Source organism: Oryza glaberrima, chromosome 8, assembly GCF_000147395.1.
Source record: "Oryza glaberrima chromosome 8, OglaRS2, whole genome shotgun sequence".
Lineage (NCBI taxonomy): Eukaryota > Viridiplantae > Streptophyta > Magnoliopsida > Poales > Poaceae > Oryza > Oryza glaberrima.
In genome coordinates, this window is record NC_068333.1 from 1,629,176 (window position 1) to 1,648,250 (window position 19,075).

General features: G+C 42.3%; 1 protein-coding gene across 2 annotated transcripts; it reads left to right on the forward strand.

The window, feature by feature from the left end:
• The first annotated feature begins 14,309 nt into the window (after window positions 1-14,309).
• Window positions 14,310-16,787, forward strand: LOC127781355 (uncharacterized). 2 transcript variants are annotated; one of them, XM_052308303.1, is made up of 5 exons: window positions 14,310-14,399; window positions 14,486-14,687; window positions 14,895-15,110; window positions 15,302-15,519; window positions 16,026-16,787. In XM_052308303.1, the coding sequence occupies exons 2-5, from the start codon at window positions 14,510-14,512 to the stop codon at window positions 16,647-16,649; spliced, it is 1,236 nt and encodes a 411-aa protein (XP_052164263.1). In that variant the 5' UTR covers window positions 14,310-14,399; window positions 14,486-14,509; the 3' UTR covers window positions 16,650-16,787. The 2 variants fall into 2 exon arrangements, with proteins under 2 accessions (XP_052164263.1, XP_052164264.1); XM_052308304.1 differs by having other exon boundaries at window positions 14,320-14,399; window positions 14,510-14,687.
• Window positions 16,788-19,075: the final 2,288 nt, after the last annotated feature.

Here is a 19,075-nt window from a genome sequence, read left to right on the forward strand (position 1 = left end):
TTTGTGCTTGTATTTTTTATGTACGAGGTTAAGGCATTATCTATTGTGCAACGAATGCACTGTGATATGCAAAGCCGATGTGGTCAAATACATGTTATCGGCTCCAATTTTGAAAGGAAGGGTTGGAAAGTGGATATTTTCTTTAACAGAATTCGATCTTCGGTATGAGTCACCGAAGGCAATCAAGGGGCAGGCTATAGCCAATTTTATTGTTGATCATCGTGATAACTCAATCGGCTCAGTTGAGGTTGTGCCCTGGACTTTGTTTTTTGATGGATCAGTGTGCACTCATGGTTGTGGCATCGGTTTGGTTATAATTTCTCCTCGGGGGGCAAGTTTTGAGTTTGCTTACACTATTAAACCTTATGCAACTAACAATTAGGCTGAATATGAAGCAGTACTCAAAGGGTTGCGGTTACTCAAGGAAGTTGAAGCCAATGCTATTGAAATTATGGGGGATTCTTTGCTGGTAATTAGTCAGTTGGCAGGAGAGTATGAGTGCAAAAATGATACATTGATGGTTTACAATGAGATGTGCCGAGAGTTGATGAAGGAATTTTGGCTGGTGACTTTGAAACATATATCTCGAGAACAAAATATCGAAGCTAATGATTTGGCCCAAGGGGCATCGGGATATAAGCCAATGGTCAAGGATGTTAAGGTAGAGATTGCCACATTAACAGCCGATGATTGGAGATATGATGTGCATCAGTATTTACAGAATCCATCTCAATCGGCTTCTCAGAAATTACGCTATAAGGCTTTGAAGTATACCCTACTGGATGATGATCTTTATTATCGAACGATTGATAGGGTGCTGCTTAAATGTCTAAGTGCCGATCAAGCTAAGGTTGCAATCGGCGAAGTGCATGAGGGGATTTGTGGCACTCATCAATCGGCTCATAAGATGAAGTGTTTGCTTCGACGTGCAGGATATTTTTGGCCGACAATGTTGGAGGATTGTTTCAAATATTACAAGGGATGTCAGGACTGCCAAAAGTTTGGAGCCATTCAAAGAGCGCCTGCATCGGCTATGAATCCTATCATCAAGCCATGGCCATTCAGAGGTTGGGGAATTGATATGATCGGCATGATTAATCCACCATCGAGTAAGGGACACAAGTTTATATTGGTGGCAACCGATTATTTTACCAAGTGGGTAGAGGCGATTCCCTTGAAGAAAGTTGATTCTGGGGATGCTATACAATTTGTCCAAGAGCATATAATCTATCGATTTGGTATTCCTCAAACCATTACAACCGATCAAGGATCAATCTTTGTGTCCGATGAGTTTGTTCAGTTTGCCGATAACATGGGTATTAAATTGTTGAATTCTTCCCCATATTATACACAAGCTAATGGACAGGCCGAGGCATCTAACAAGAGTTTGATTAAGTTGATTAAGAAAAAGATTTCTGATTATCCTCGGCAGTGGCATACTCGATTAGCCGAAGCATTGTGGTCTTATCGGATGGCTTGTCATGGTTCGATTCAAGTTCCTCCTTATAAACTTGTTTATAGACATGAGGCTGTTTTACCATGGGAAGTTAGAATCGGCTCAAGAACAACATAATTACAAAATGATTTGACAGCCGATGAGTATTATAATCTCATGGCCGATGAAAGGGAGGACTTGGTTCAATCAAGATTGAAATCCCTTGCAAAGGTTACCAAGGATAAGGAACGTGTTGCTCGACATTATAACAAGAAAGTGGTCCCTAAGACTTTTTCGGAAGGTGAACTTGTATGGAAATTGATTTTGCCGATAGGAACTCGAGATAACAAATTCGGCAAGTGCTCACCGAATTGGGAAGGGCCGTTTCAAATCTATAAGGTTGTATCCAAAGAAGCTTACATGTTACAAGGACTCGATGGAGAAGTCTATGGAAGAGCATTAAATGGCAAATACTTGAAGAAATATTACCCCAAGTGTTTGGGTTAATGCATGATCGGCTGGTGTTGCCGATGCATGATAGCCGATGTGTTTACATCGCCTTGAGATGGCCGATATTATTATATCGCCCTTAGTTGTTTTCATATTGTAATCGGTTGTGTTTTGCCGATATACAATGGCCGATATTATTATATCGCCCTTAGTTGTTTTCACATTGTAATCGGTTGTGTTTTGCCGATATACAATGGTCGATATTGTTATATCGCCCTTAGTTCAACTTCTAATTTTATCAATGCCTTCGTCATTGCAAAATTAGGGGGGCACATATATACAACAGTTGCAAATTTTTGAGTAAATTTTTGGAGCTATTAGCCGATTACAAAAGAATTTCCTAAGGCTTATTATAAGATGTCACTGAGACAAATAGCGTTGGATAGCCGATATAGCTCTCTGCCTAATTTGTTCTACTTCTTCAATGGCTTGGGCATCTTGAGCATCGGTTCCGGAGATGACTTTATAGACTTGGTCAAATCAGCGACATTCTTGATAGCTGATTTCAGCCTTGCCTTTTGTTCTTCGACGACTTGAGGGAGATCGGCTAGCTTCTTTTGTTCCAGGGCCAGCTCGGCGTTGCATTCTTCAAGTTGGGCTATGAGCTCAATCTTTCGGGCTTCAAGCCGATCAATGTTAGACTTGATTGGACCTTCAGATAATTGATCAAGCTTGGCCTTCTCTTCATGTACGAGCTGCCGATTGGCCTGGATTGTACTTTCAATATCCCTACGTTCCCGGCGTTCAGCTAGTCTTAGCTTGGCATTCTCCAGCTTGAATTGGTGTTGTTCGAGATAGACAGCTGGAGTAAGGATATCGGCTAGCTCATCCAGAATCAGAGCTTGAATTTTGTGTAACCGAGCCCTGATTGATCCGCAATCGACCACCAAGCTGTCCAGTGATGACTCCTCTAGCCGATGAGAAATGTCTTCAAGTGTTCTTTTCACATCATCGGACAGAGAGGCCAAGGCCTCGCTGGTGGTATCAGTTTCTGTCTCTTCATCAAGATAGTCTTTAATATCAAACGAGAACAGATCGGCTAAGACCTGCAAAAGAGAAAATTGAAGACAATTATAGATCAGAATGCACAATACAGCCGATTAAAGACTTTTGAAGGTAACACTTACTGGAATAGCAGGAGCAGCAGGTTGTTCTTCTTCCTCGACATGGTGACTCCCTACAGCCGATGGAGTTTGGTTACTTGATGATTGCTGTACAGGGGGAGAAAGAGGAGGAGGCTGAAAAGAGGCGAGTGTTAGATAAGATTGATTATAATCGATTAATGAAAGAATTGAGAACATCTTACTGGTGGAACTGGTTTGAGAGTTGTTGCTGCGATTTCTTCCTCACAGCAGTTTTCTTCTTCTGCAATTATAAAGCTTATGAACAATTGGCTATGAATAAAATAGTTATAAAAGCGGTCAAGGAGAGTTGTTTACCCTGGAGAAATGAACTGGAGTACAAGGAGTCGGAGGAGTTTTTTTGGGTGAAGCCGATGGTGTTCTTTCAGTATCACTTACTTCGGCTTCGGCTTGATCGACATCTTCCCCAATCTCCTCTGCATACTCGGCTGATGATGCGGCAGACGGGCTGGCAAAGGTCGACATCGCCGCGGTCGGAAAGTTGGCCGGAGAGGAAATCGCCTGGAGTTCGCCTTGCGCACCGAGGAAATCGTCGGAGAGGAAGAGGACAAAATTGGCTTAAGCGGTGAAAACGGAAGTAACGGGGTGAAGATTCTCGGGGACAACGGTTAGTATTTAAAGCACTGTGTAACGGTCGGAAAACGGCAAGTGCGGATTTATCTCGGAGTCGACGTGTAGCAAATCCGAAACATTATCCAATATTCTGGACTTGGGAGGCATGTGTTAACGACCAAATTTGGTAATCTGAGTATCGAGGAGGAAGATCAGATCGAAGCGGAATCCAAATCCAAGATCGTTTCGGAAACAGAGCAATAATCGGCTAAGTCTGAATCGGCTGCGACCTTAGTTGGTAGAGTTCGAGTCGGACGAGGTTAGCCGATTAGGCCGGATCCGACAATATGTTACAGCATACGTTGTCGGGTTGAGTTAATGTGCTTCATGAGGATTGCCATGCATGGATAGAGTCCTGAGAAGGCAATTGTATCTATTAATTAGGATATTTCATGTAATTTCCTTAGAGATATGTTTAGGCAAAAGTCTGCCGCAAAGACTTATAGTATCTTAGAGTTTGTTAGAGATAAGGGTCGTGTCCGATATGGACATATTTTGTAATCTCGGGTATAAATAGACCCCGAGCCCTATGTAATCAATTAACACACGTTCAATACAATCTCGGCGCATCGCCACCCTTTCACTTTTGTTTTGTTTCGACGAGTTCTTGTTTTCGAGTTGAGCTGCATCGATTTCGATCTTCAACTAGAGATAAAACTTGTTATGGCGGCTTGCGCTCTCGGGATTAGTGCTTCCATCTTTATGAAACTCTAATCTTGTTTATGTAATTCGTCGAGTTATTATATATCCTATATAATATCTGACAATATTGTTATTTAACCTTCAATCGGCTAACATCTGTTACTAGAAGGCAGCCGATTAGGTTAAATAGCGACGTTGGCTTAGATTATATAGGATATCCACCACTCTATGAAACATCCAGCGGCTTGATTGTCTAGATATTGTCCTTCTTTTCATACTTATAGCTGCATCAATTGAGTTTGACCTTATAAGTCGTGCTTAGAATCTTAATATCTAGCCTGCCTTCTGGTTGCCGATTAGGGTAGCATCGGGGTTTCGTCCGATCTTACCTGATTTAGCTTTATATTTTATGTGCTTAATTGATATGCTAGATCTGCCCTTTATGTTAAGATTTCATTACAATAAAATATGTTAGGCTTCTGTTTGATGTATTTTACTTGTCTTAATATCTTAATATAGAGTGGTATCGGAGTATTAGCCGATACATGCTAGATCTATCTGATCGGCTATGCTATGAACATATATAGTCTTGTTGTTAATATATATTTCGATATAAGTGATTTATACTGTCTCAGCATGTGTAACACCCAGAAAATTTGACCGACAAAATCAAAACTCTAAAAATACAGATTTTCAAAAACTTTTTAAATTAATTGCATCATGCCGATCTTATTCGCCTATTTTATCTGGATTTGATCTCAAAGATTATTAATCATGAGTAAAGAATAGTTAATTAGGAATAAACCTTAAAAACAAATTGGTAAAATAAATATAAATTAAAATAAAGATTAGGTGTGGATAGAAATAAATAAAATATTATCGCGACCATATTTGGATCAATTAAATTTAAATACGATGGAATAAGAATTAACCCTAATTAAAACTCAAATAAATTATATAAAAATAAAATATGAGTAATATTAATCTAGGGTGAATTCATTAGTTAAGATAACACAAATATTGAGTAAAATGCATATATGTAAAATTAGGAATTGTGGAATCAAATTTATATGGAAAATACACTAAAATCGGGATAAATAGGAAAAGTCACTGTTCATTGCCTCATAGGTGTTCGATTTCGGTCCCTAGCCCTAGACCCTTCTCTGCCACGCGCCCGGCCATGCCCCGAGCCCCGCGCCGCCGCTGCCGCGCCGTCGCCGTCACCGTCCCGTCGCGTCGTCGCCTGCCGCCGCGCCGACGTCGCCATCGCCGCCGGTCGCCGTCGCCATCGCTGCCGCGCCGCCCTAGCCGGCCTTGCGCCCCGCGCCGTGCGCTGCCCCGTCGCCCCGCGACGCGCCCCGTGCCGCGCTGCCTCGCGCCCCGAGCCGCCCGCCCGTCCCATTGCCGCTCGCCCGTCGTCTTGCCCCGTCGCCGTCGCGCCACGCTACCGTCGCGTCGCCGCCCGTCGCGTCCCGCCCCGAGCCGCATGCCGCCGCTGTCGCCGCCGCCGTCGATGTCCCGTCGCCGCGCGTCCCGTCGCCACCTCGCGCCCCGCGCCGCCGCGCCGCCGTTGCGTCGCCCCTTCCCTTCTCTTTCTTTCCCCTCCTCTCCCCTATAAAACTCCACCCCCTCCCGATTTTCCCCACTCCATCTCCCCCTTCCTCTCCCTCTTCCCCTTCTCCACGCGCCGCCGTGCCGCCACCTTCGAAGCCGCCGTGCCGTCGCCCCGGAGCAGCCGCGCCGTGCGTCGCCGCCTTGCGCCGCCGTCGCCGTCGCGCCGCCCTCGCGCCGCCGCACCGCCGCCTTCGTGCCGCCGCGCCGTGCGCCGTCGTCATGCCGCCGTCGCCGCTACCGCCGTCGGTAAGCCGCCGCCTCCTCCCCTTGCTCGGTCGCCGTCGCCGCCCTGGGTAGCAGGGAGCCGAGAGAGAGAGAGAAAGGGAGAAGCCGAGGAAGAGAGAAAGAAGCCGGGAGGGAGGAGAGAAAGAAAAGAAAAGGAAAAGAGGGAAGAGAGAAAAAGAGAAAAAGAAAAAAAAGAAAGGGAAGAAAAGAAAAAGAAAGGGAGAAAAAGGAAAAGGAAATAAATAGGAAATTAGAGGGAGATTAGGGAAGTTTAGAAAATTTAAAATAATTAGAATTTAATTATAGATTAATTATAGTCGTAGAATTGCAAAATTTAATATAAATTATGGATTATCCTTGGTAATTTCTATAAGAAATCAATTCGCGGTAGTAATTTAGATGTAATTAATAACTAAACGAATAGATGAATTCTTATAGATTATTATAGATTATTTTTGGGTAATCCCTATAAGTAATCGATTCACGGTAGAAATTCGGATTTAATTACTAAGGATTTTAGCCGTGTATTATATTTAATCATTTAGTCATAGACTAAATTAAATCATATAATATTTCTAGGATTTCGTCCGATATTTAGCTCGCGATAGAAATCTCTAACCTATTATATGGATATAATGCTCGGGTAGATTAAATTAAAAACTTAAGACAACAAAACATTTATACCCGCAAAATAGTTTGAATCGAAATTGGGTTTGCCTTAGTTCGCGAATAATAAAGTTAAAATAAAGGAACCGACTTTCGCATTCGACTTTCATTTGGATTTATTTGGATTTTGTTTGAATTCTAATCGAATTCAAATTGTTCTTTCGCACATAATTATAGAGACCGAGGGAGCCGCGGATCCGGGTGAAGGCCAAGACCCACAAGACCTTGAGCAAGGCAAGTCATCACTATTCCTTGAACATGTTGATCCCAATTGCGAAATTATTTTGTTTATAAATAAAATTGCATGCAATGATGAACATCCTACTTGTGATTATGCCATGCCTTGATTATTGTTTATCCCTTATTCCTTCGTAACCATGTTTACGTATGAGTCCCTAGTCAATTATGATAATTGCTTAGAAATGCTATTCTAGGATCATGCATACTCATATTTATCAAATGCTAAATGCTTGGGCAATTACCTTTGGGAAGGTAATTGAGATGCGGCATGTGGAGACATGAGCGCCACATTGCCATGAAATTGATGACATGATTTGTGAAAGGAAAATAAAGTGAAAACAACTGTTTTCGACTGGGGCGGATGGAGGATTTGGGTGGTATCTGGAAAAGGCTAGTACCATCCCCAGTCAATTAAGGACCGAGCCATGAAGCTAAGCATGAAACGACCCCTCGTACAACCGCACTTCTCGTATGGGTACAGACCTAGCGGACTAGATAGCCGAGCGGAGGCAGTATCCCTACATAGATGGTTCACCCCTGAGTGAGGCAGGTGCGCTACGGTAGGACAGCCGTTGAGGTAGGGCCGAGAGGCGAGCCCTACATCGTTGTCGCCATTGGTAGGACTGCCATGAGTGTGTGTGAGAGAGAGAACTTAACTTGAACCATAATTTAATATGTGTGTGAGACTTCTCTTTCCCGGGAACGCTAGAACTCCTCTCACTGCTAGAAACATGAACGCCTAGAGTGCATGAGGGTTTAAGTTCATGGAGCGGGTACTGCCAACGCAAGGTTATCGAAAAGCTTTGCCGTGACGCGTCTCATGCGTTGGGATGAGGCTCATGTGTTGGGCAGTCGCGGAGTGCGGGTAAAGTGTGCATCCACTGCAGTGTGAGTAAACCAAATCTATTCGAATAGCCGTGCTCGCCGTTATTGAGCACCGGGACATGTATTACACTTGGCTAGTCTCTAAATTCTTAACTTGTGTGGGATGGGTTGTTGCATGACGAATTTTTATGCTGTTGGAGCCACTTCCTGAGAAGGGGGAAGGTGGGCGTCCTCAGAAAACCATAACGACTCAATGGCGGGAAGCTATCCTTGGGATCACAATGGATGGTGGACAGAACCGTCGTTGTTTAAATACAAAAACTGGTACTAAAATTTGATCAGTCAATGCTAGGTCTTAGGTTTGTGAAAAGAATTACAAAACTGGCTTAGCGCAAAAAAGCCATAGCCATCCTTTGAAATACCCCTTTCATATGCATTGTTGCTGTGGTGGCTTGCTGAGTACGGTTGGTACTCACCCTTGCAAATATAAAATTAATCAGAAGCGGGAGATGAAGCTTCGGAGGATCCCTATGCCTACTACCAGGAGGGAGATGAAGACGATGGCGCTCAGTAGGTCTTAGCACGGTCGTTGCCTGTGGCAATGGCATGCCGCTGCCTGAATTCCGCTGCCTTATCTATTTCTGCTTTTGGATGTATTCCGGACCACTCGGTCCGATGATTTAAGACAATGCCTGCGGGCTTATGATGTAATAATTAGCACTAGACTCTCGTGTATGTGCTTTTGGTATTTCAGCTATGAACTCGTGTGTACCAGACTACTTGATCCAGGGAAATGGTACTGTTTACACGAATGATTCCTGTTATAAAAACAGGGGTCCACAGCATGGCAACCGATCTATCCCAATCACTTGATTTAAGTATATATCGACATAAGGATTATATATTGTTAATATCTACAGCCAATAGAGTAGATTTAGTCCTTTCTTACTTATTCATGACTGCCGATCGATGCATATATGACATCGGCTCAAATATAAATGATATGTCATCGGCACCTAGCCGATCGGCTATCGTTTATGGATTTAACCGCGGTTTCTTTGTCTTTGTTTCTTGTTGATTGCAGGATCAAATCAACTGGCACGCTCATACACCCAAAGGCAAGTTTTGGACCTGCACTGGAGTTAAGCAGATCTCCCAAACCTCGTGTTTTCATGTCAACAGCGTGCGCGCCAGCAGCGAGCATTTCTCTCCTATAACTATTAGTTAATACTTAACACTAATGACGGGTAGTTAGGGAAGATTCTCAAGATTTTTCTTTCTTTTTTCGGGAGATTTTTTTACTAACAGATTGAAAATTTTTAAGTCAGATTTGAAAACTTTCGATTTAAGATTTAAATTTTAAAGTCAAATTTTGAAAACTTTCAGCTCGAGATTTGAAAACTTTCAAGTCCAGATTTGAAAACTTTCAACTTGAGATTTGAAAACTTTCAACTCGAGATTTGAAAACTTTCCACCCCGCAAAGGGGGGAAAAATTCTATAAGTGCCGGTTTTAGCAATCCGACATCTATAGTGCAATCTTTTTTGTGTGTGGTATGTAGTAGTGTGTGCTAAACGTGTAGCTATATGAAATATAAATTAAGAGTAAATTTTATAAAACTATGAGTACTTTGCAAAACCTATCATAAAAATATAGATTTAAGAAATTATCTCACACAACTATAGATTTAGTGGGGCTGTTCGGCAGTGTTGAACTGTGGCTGTGCAGCCACAGCACTGCTGCTTCCCCTATATCCTTATTGTAGTAGGACTGTAGCTGTTGGCAGCCAACTACTAGCACTGCCGAACACACCTTGTACCTCCACTCCACAAAACTACAGGTTTTAGATTTACCCATTAAATCCATCGTCACCTGCCATGTGGGACCCACTTATAGTCTTAGGACCTTCAAAATGCATTGTCATATTAGGAATCCCGTCTATATACCTAGGATTCTTCAGGCTAGGGAGAGGGGAGCACGTGAGAGAGAGCAAGGGAGAGGGAGGGGCACGGTCCAGGGAGGGAGGGAGAGGCCCCTGCTGAGGGGAGGGGCGCACTTGGCAAAAGGAATTATAGAATAGTTATGAAAAGGGGATTATTACATAATAGTTATTCTAACAGGCGGATATAGAATAGTAGGGGGCTACAATTGCAAGGCCAAATTTGATTTGCATACCGAAAGAAACAACGAATGCAATTGTGAAATGATTGTGGAGAGCTCACCAACTATCCATCGTCTGTGCATGCTCTCTATCTAAGGCAACTCTAAAAGCGTGTTCTTTTAAGCTACTTCACAAGTTCACATGTTTATTACGGTGAATACACCTCTAAAAATAAATATACTTCCACTATTCCTTTATACCTGTCATTAAGCACTATTTATTGACTATTCATTTTTTAAAAAAGTATTCTAAATACTTAAATAAATTTTATCTTATCGGAGTACATTACATACATACTAATTATCATAAACACTAAACTTTCTTTCATCATAATCTAATGATTTAAAATATATTAGTGGTCAAAGTTACAACAATGCTGGTCAAATAGTGACAATTATAATGGAGGGAGTAACTTTTTATTAAAAAATATTCTATTATATTGCCTTAAACTAATTGTTTTAAGGCCTAATCGTTTGGCTTTTTCCCTAATAAGCCAAAACAGCTTATTAGGAAATAAAAATAAATTTGTAGGTAAAACTTTTATATACGTGTTCTTTGACTTAAAAGCTAATTCTGAAAAAGAAACCATAGTGAAAATATCTCAAAATCAATCTTAAAATTAGGTTTGAAAATTTAAAATTAGCTTTTCCTTTGGCTAATTAGATCCTCCGATGGGAGCCTTATTAAGCAGAGTGTCGTTTTAGTAATTGCCCCTTTAGTTTGCCATCCCAATACAGAAAACGAACAGGGCCCAATAATGTCAAGGAAAGAAAAACAATTTTCATGGGCTAGAAGGCTCACCATAATCTAGAATTCCAGGTGTCCGCTGAAAGGAATTAGTCTATACTAGGTGAAACCCCGCGTATTGCTGCGGGAATTTAGTATGATAACATAAAAAAAATAACGTATAAGATAGCTAGATAACATCAGATTAAGTAAATTAATGTGGTTTATGATAATTTAAATTTAAATAGTATGTAGAATGGTGATTCAAACGTAAAAAGTAAGCTAGTATGACTTTATGGAAGAAGAAAAGTAGGGAGATAGTTTGAACCGTAGATTAATCATCTAAAGGCTAAAAACAATTGATGTGATATGACTTAATTAGAGGAAAAAAGGAGAAAGATAATTTGGACCATAGATTAATTGATGAACCCTGAGTTCCACTCGAGACACTCAAGACTGTTGTTGGCCCGATCTTTCGGTGAGTTGATGATAACTACGATTTGGGAGAAACGTTGACGACCTGACTACAACCGTACGAGACGTTGTGTTGCACCTTAGCGATCGATACACCTCTCCGTGGGTTGTTGATCTTGCCGGTGCAGATCAACCTTATTCCTGCAAGCAATCGAGAACAAGCAAGAACAAGATATAAAGCAACTGAATTGCTAGATAGACAAGACGCACAAAGATGAATTGATACACGATAAAGTGGGGTTCCGAACAAGCAGACGGACGGTCTAGCCGACACGCGCGCTGCAAGCGAAGTAGCAATGGCTAAACTTACAATTAATCAAAACCCAAGAAACCCTGAAGGGGTACCTAACTATTTATAGAGGTGGGAGGACGACCAAGAGGGCCCAAGGGTCGTGCTCCACCAGATTGGGGCGCACCCCACATGGGCCCCACATGGGCCAGGGTCCCAAACAAAGTTACAAGCCCATTGGTCCAATACAGGTGACGCAGCACCTTGCTTCTGTGATTGTGGCCAAACGAGATAGAATTCCGAGATGAGGTTGGATCCGTTGGAAGGAGGACTTCGAGAGCTTTCCATCAAGTACTCACGGGCCCAAAACGGAGCACGTATGTAGATTTGGCGGCCGTTTGAAGTCAGCAATGTAACACGTGGCCGAATCAGATTGCAGCACATGGAGGACTTGATCTTGATGTCTTCTTGTTGATTCATGATGTGAGCAATGGTCGTATCCATAGTAGCCATGGTCACATCATCAATCATTTAAGCACTAACTAATTGAGGATGAACTATATAAGTATATAGGATATCATAAAACATAATAAAGATATACATTGAAACATTATGTGAATTATGTTGGATGATAATTTAACATGTTTGTATTTGAAAAGCTCTTAAATTATAAAAACTATAAAGATATAGCATGTTTGCATGATGTTTAAATGTGATGTTGTTAGTGGATGATGATGTGGCATCTTGTTAGTGGATAATGATGTGGCATCTTTACATGTCAAGCTTAAGTAGTTAATGGAGGATAACTTTATAGTAAGATAGGATTACTGCCATCGTGTCTTACTCTTGATCGAACCGTCTCCTTCCTACAATTATAAAACTAGGTATAACGTATTTCCATATTTTAAGACCAGTGCAAATCGACTCATTCAATGGTTTGGGAAGTAGTTTCTGCCGACATGATAGATTGACAGTGGTTGACTTGTTAAGTCATCAGGTGGGGCCAGATGTTAGTGAGACATAGCAAAACATATATGGAGGGCCCCACATGTCATATTCATTCCTTTTCTTCTTCCCCCACCTCTCCCTCACTCTCCTCTCCACCAACTAGTCATGAGGGGCACGATGGTGCAGACGGTGTCTAGCGTGGGGGCTGCTAGCTGGCGCTTGCGCGCCAGCAGCGAGCATTTCTCTCCTATAACTATTAGTTAATACTTAACACTAATGATGGGTAATTAGGGAAGATTCTCAAGATTTTTCTTTCTTTTTTCGGAAGATTTTTTTACTAACAGATTGAAAATTTTTAAGTCGGATTTGAAAACTTTCGATTTATGATTTAAATTTTAAAGTCAAATTTTGAAAACTTTCAGCTCGAGATTTGAAAACTTTCAAGTCCATATTTGAAAATTTTGAAAACTTTCAACTTGAGATTTGAAAATTTTCAACTCGAGATTTGAAAACTTTCAACTCGAGATTCGCAAACTTTCAAGTCTAGATTTGAAATATTTGAAAACTTTCAACTTGAGATTTGAAAACTTTCAACTCGAGATTTGAAAATTTTCAAATTCAAATTTGAAAATTTTAAAGTTAAGATTTAAAAATGACTAGTAAACTACTCATTAGTAAAAATAGGAAACTAATCTAAACTAATTACGATTTTTTCTCTTATCCATACGGCAGGAACAGCGAACAACGAAAAAAAAGGAAAAAGAAGAAGAAAAAGGCGCGCGCGTGCGTGGGCCTTGTGGGCCGGAAGTACGCGCCGGCAATGCACGCGCGCCAATTAGCATTCGCGGTCTAGTGTCGAGTTCAAGCAACAATGTCTGAGGAAGCCGCTCATCGCCCATGTGCCAGGATGTTCGCATGCGGCGCCACTGCCCAGTAGGTCAGAGCAATGGCCACCACATAGCCTCAATCGCGAGCGTCATGCCGCACCGTGCTCTACGCGCGACGCCTAGTGGAGCACCACATCCGAGACGATCGCCATAGCGGAGGAGCTCCCTTCGCGGAAGAGCCAACACATCGCCTCCACGAGTACCGGGCCAGCACATCCTCCACGCCCATCACCCGAGAAGAACGCTGTGTCTGAGACCTTTCCCGAGAGGAGGGAGAAGTCCTCTGAGGCAGAGAAGAACGCCGAAGTGACAAACTGCTCCATGATGGAGAAGGCATACATGTAGGAGGCAATGATGGTGCCCAGTGAGTGACGCGGTGAGGGATGTCGGACATCTATTCGTCTCCTTGTCGAGCTCGTCATCATCTCACCAAGGACCTTCGCGAAGAGCGTGCTCCCATCATACTGGAAGGGGAGAGAGGAGGGATAGAGAAGAGGAGATGACATATGGGCCCCACTATAATAAAATTTGTACTAGTTTTCTAGCTGAGAGACATGTTTACTACTTCCTCCGTTTCACAATGTAAGTCATTCTAGCATTTCTCATATTTATATTAATGTTAATGAATCTAGGTAGATATATATGTCTAAATTCATTAACATCAATATGAATATGGGAAATGCTAGAATGACTTACATTATGAAACAGAGGGAGTAGGTGAGTCAGCCACGGTCAATCCACCACGTCAACAGAAAACCGCTTCCGAAACTAGTAAAGCAATCGATTTGCACCCGGTTTTGAAGATGAGGGAGGCGTTATACCTGGTTTTGCGGTTTTGAGGAGTCATATAGACTTATTCGCCGCCGAAAAGAGGAGAGTTAGCCCAGCCCATCAACAACCCTTACCGCCTGTTATCACGACACCGCCTGTTCTTCCTCCTAGCCCTCGCAGCGAGCAAACCCTAGGTCCCCCCCCCCCCCCCCCCCCCCCCCTCTCTCTCTCTCTCTCTCTCTCTCTCTCTCTCTCTCTCTCTCTCTGCGGGCGGCGGCGGCGACATCTCCCTGGTACGCGCGCACATCGATCCCCTCTTCTTCCCAATTCGATGCAATCGCGCTCTTTTTTTTTTATGGCCATCATGCATGAACAACAGCGCGCCGCATCGTCTTCTTCCCAGATGGCGGACGGGGCCAACGAAGACGGCGGGGGTTCGGCTGCGGGGGAGCGGCCCATGGTTGCAATCAAGCGCAAGCGGGAGAAAGTGCCTGGGCTTGCCGAAGATGGAGATTCTTCCCCTTCTAGCGCTAATCGATCCGTCGACATGGAGGTGGAGGAGAAATTAGATTACTCTTGTGGTGAGTAGTAGTGTACATTATTATTCCATTATCATTCAGATAATTCAGATATTTAGTATATGTGTATAAGTGTATTGATTATGTGAGCAGCCCGATATGTATAGTTTACCCTGTTTGATTCCTGATTCCTTGCTTGGTTGCTGCTGGATGTAACGTATAAGATAATAAAAATTAAAAATATCTTAATATGGCATTTTTATTTTACAGCTGGTGCCGAAGAAGATGTTAGTAGTGGATGCAGCATTGAGATGGAGGATGTGGGTGAGCAGCGGCAAGTGGAGCCCACATGGGAGGATAAGGTGCTGAGGGTTCTTCACATTGTTCGTCGCAATCAGTTTGCTGAATATGACCCCAAGGAAGGTGGGATCGTATACACCCGCTTCTGCATCCACAACATAGCCTTATTCGATCTTGACAAAGAGTGTGAGTATACATTATTTTGTTAATTTCCAATCATAATTCCATCTTTTTCATTATCTTAAATCCATTCATGTTCATCCCTACACCTAGTATATATATGTTGTAGTAGTTGTATACATATACATCCTTGATCGTTATGTGTCCATATCATGCATCGAAACATTCACATTCTTGGAATATTGATTTTGATACAGCAACGATTGGGCCTGGGCCACCAATTAACTCGCTCGATCCCTCTGAATATTGGTGGCTGGATGACTCACTGAATATCATAGCAATCAAGGTTGCCGAGTCCGACGTGGGTTACCCTGTCAGAATATATGGCACCGTTCTTGCGAGGGATCAGCAAGACTACAGATGCGTCTATTTGTTCAGGCGAAGCAGGGACAATCCCCAACTCATCACCTCACCGGTATGTACTCATGTATCCCTCTTAAACATTGCTTCTACTAATCAAATACATTGTAAACATAACAAACCTGTACAATGGGAGATGCAACCTGATTAGCAGGTTAATTGATTGATGGGATGAGACAGTAGTTGGTGGGAGAAATGCCCAGAGGTCTTCCGACTAGCTCCACAAGGTGGTGGGCTAGACGACCTGGGTTCAAATCCTCACCCCTTCTAATTATTTGATATTAGGTTCTTCCCTATTCGCGTCTTTTGAGACAGTAGTTGGTGGTGTGAAATTTTTTTGAAAGTCTTGGATCTTCTAGTAGTGGCATCTAAGTGATCCTAAATCTTTTGGTGATAAGCACATAAAAGCTCATATCTTCGTGTCGTATCGAATCTACCCAAATTTCTCTTTGGCATGATATTGATGTCATTAGAAATTATATTTGAGGTATATTAATTGAGTTTATTTGTTCCTTATGTTGTTTTTTATCAACTTGCTTTTCCTTGAATATCCATGTGCAGGAGGATAGTCTAACCTTGACAGGCCCATATCGAGCACTTGCTTCAAAAGATATTATAATTTTCGAGTTCAATTTGAAGATTTTGGGCGATGGGGATGTTGACAGAGATTTCAGCAAAGGTGTGATAGAACACAGTTGTATCCGTCACACAAAGAAACTCATGACTTTAGATCTAACAAGTTGGTTGAGCAAAATAGATTTGGTTTATACGCCTGTTGATTATGCTGTAGAAGCTTCACTTGCAGTCAATATTTTGGATGGGCCATCTGATTTCACCGGTAAAGTGATTGCTTGGACTAGTGGAAATAAGGACAATGAGATCGTTCTACATGATACCCAAGTGACAGGCTCTCCAACAAAACTTGGAGATGATGGATCTATTGAGTTATCTCGTCATATAGTAGTAGTCCCATTGGATGAAGAGCTAGTGCTCAATGTTATTTTGTTTCATGGTGATGACCATGAAGACGAATGCTTTGAATTTGTTCTTACCAACTATGATGAAGAATCTAGTTTCAAAGAAGGCCGTTTTGAGCTGCAGGTGAAGGTCATCTGGACAGGCGTAGTGAGAACGGGAGAACACAAGATGTGGGAGAGCACAGGGAGAAATAGAATGTTAGTGTGATTAAATTTAAAATCATTGGAAAGATGTTAATAGTAACCTCTCTGGAGGAGGAAATGTCTTTTGTTATCAGCATTGTAATTAAGATTCTGTTTTATGTGTACTATCTATCTAATATGAATTTGGATCTTGGTCGTAGCTTGTGTGGTTCTTTGTGACAAGATTCAGTTAATGTAGTAACCGCAATTGCACTTTCTCAACTTGCAAAAGTTTAGTCTGATTTTGTGTTTCATGACTAAGGGGTCTGTTTGCCTTATGATAATCCGATTGAGGTAGCTTTGTTTCAGGCTTTCAGCCCAAAATTAGCAGCTGTGTGCTCGACTTTTCCCATTTGTTATGGCAATACCATTGCTTCAGTTTTGCAGTTTTTCAGAGATGATCAATAGAAGTATACGCGTGTCTCCAGATGTCTCACTATCAACGGATAACTATACGTAAAAAGAACAATTTTTTTATCATTTTTAATAAAAACGCCTTTTCTGTAAAAAAATCTATATTATCTCCGATTTTTTCCTCTCAGCCGTAAAACCACATAAAAGGCCTTTCATCTCCTCTGGCCGTAGTTGAGGGAGGTCATATGAACTTTTCTGTGAGTCGCAGCAGGTTGCTCGGCCTGGGTAAAAGGCCTTTCTAACGGGCCTCAAGGCCCACTAAAAAGCCTTTCTAAGGGTCTGTTCAGTTTGTTGCCAAAATCAACCTTATCATTTGTTGGTAAAGTCAAATTTTGGCAATGCCAAAATTTATTGCGAAAATTTTGGCAAGTTAGAAATGTAAAGATAATGTTTAGTTTGTTACCTTACCAAATATTAGCATAATTTTGTGAGGAGAAGTTTCTAGAATCTTGCCAAATTCTATGGGCATTACCAATATTTGGTAACAAACCAAATGAAGCCAAATTTTGGCAACTTGCTAAATAATGGAATGGTTCAAAATGACAAAAATCTGAACAGCCCCTAAATTTTCTTCCTCTGAAACAGTGGCGGCGACGGCGGCAAATATGGCGGAGGCGGAGGCGGGCGAGCGGCGGCGTGCTACGGTGATCGGCGGCGGAGATGCGGATGCTGCGACGGAGCAGAGTCTTCGGGAGCTCGCATCGGAGGAGGAGGAGGAGGAGGAGGAGAAGGCTCGCGCGGTTGTTGACCTAGCCGCCTCCCAAACCCCCACCGAATGCCCTAGTCCCTTGTTAGAGACCCTTAGAGACCCACTTCTCTAAGCAAAATTGCAACAAATATTCAGTACAACTCTTTGTTTGGTGGAGAAAATGGGAAGAAGAAAAGGGATACAAGTTCTAGAAGGGGTTCTAGAAGTAAGAGGGTGGAGGTAGGAGGAATGGTGGAGAAGAAATCGACAAGGAGCCCACCGGCCTCCAGGTCGCCACCGCCGCCGCCGTCCGGTTCTTCTGATCGATCGATCCCCTCTCCCTGATTGATGCTTGTTCTTTTGTATTGTCATTTTTCCAATCGGATGGGCCACAGTGGGCTAGTAGCTTCAGCTCAAGGTCCAGTAACATGAGTTACTAACATCCCTGCTCCGAGATTCCTTCGAGTAAGCTTTAGCCCCTCTTCGTTTGTTCATCACAATGTTGTTTTGCTGTATACACACAAAAGAAAGAAGAAAATCAAAATCCCCTTACGGTTGCAGGTAGCAGTGGTGGCGGCGGTGGCAATGGAGAGATGGGGAAGGTGAATTGTAATGAGAAGCACACATATGGTGAGGAGAAGGAGAGGAGAAGGTGGTGGAGACTGGCTGCGTTTGTTCTCCTGGGTTGGGAACTTAATCCTCCGGTACGGAAAATAGAACGGTTCATTAGCACGTGATTAATTAAGTATTTACTAAAAAAAATTTTAAAAATAGATCAATATGATTTTTTTAAGCAACTTTCGTATAGAAACTTTTTGTAAAAAACGCACTGTTTAGTAGTTTGAAAAGCGTGCGCGCGGAAAACGAGGAAGAGGGGTTAGGAACCCTGAGCATAGAACACAGCCTAAGGGTGTGTTCGTAAGTTTGGGGTTGGGAACCATCTCCCCGCACGGAAAATGGAGCAGTCCATTAGCATGTGATTAATTAAATATTAGCTATTTTTTTAAAAATAAATTAATTTGATTTTTTAAACAACTTTCATGTAGAAACTTTTTTGGCAAAAACACACCGTTTAGTAGTTTGAACCCATGACACCGAACACACCCTAAGTCGGAGCTGAAGCCTAAACCGAGGAGGAGGAAGAATTGGGAGGAGGAGAAGCTCACATGGGAGGAGAAGGTGTTGAAGGTTCTTCACATAGTTCGTACTCCCTCCATTTTTTAATAGATGACGCCGTTGACTTTTTCTCACATGTTTGACCATTCGTCTTATTCAAAAAATTTACGTAATTATAATTTATTTTGTTATGAGTTCTTTTATCACTCATAGTACTTTAAGTGTGATTTATA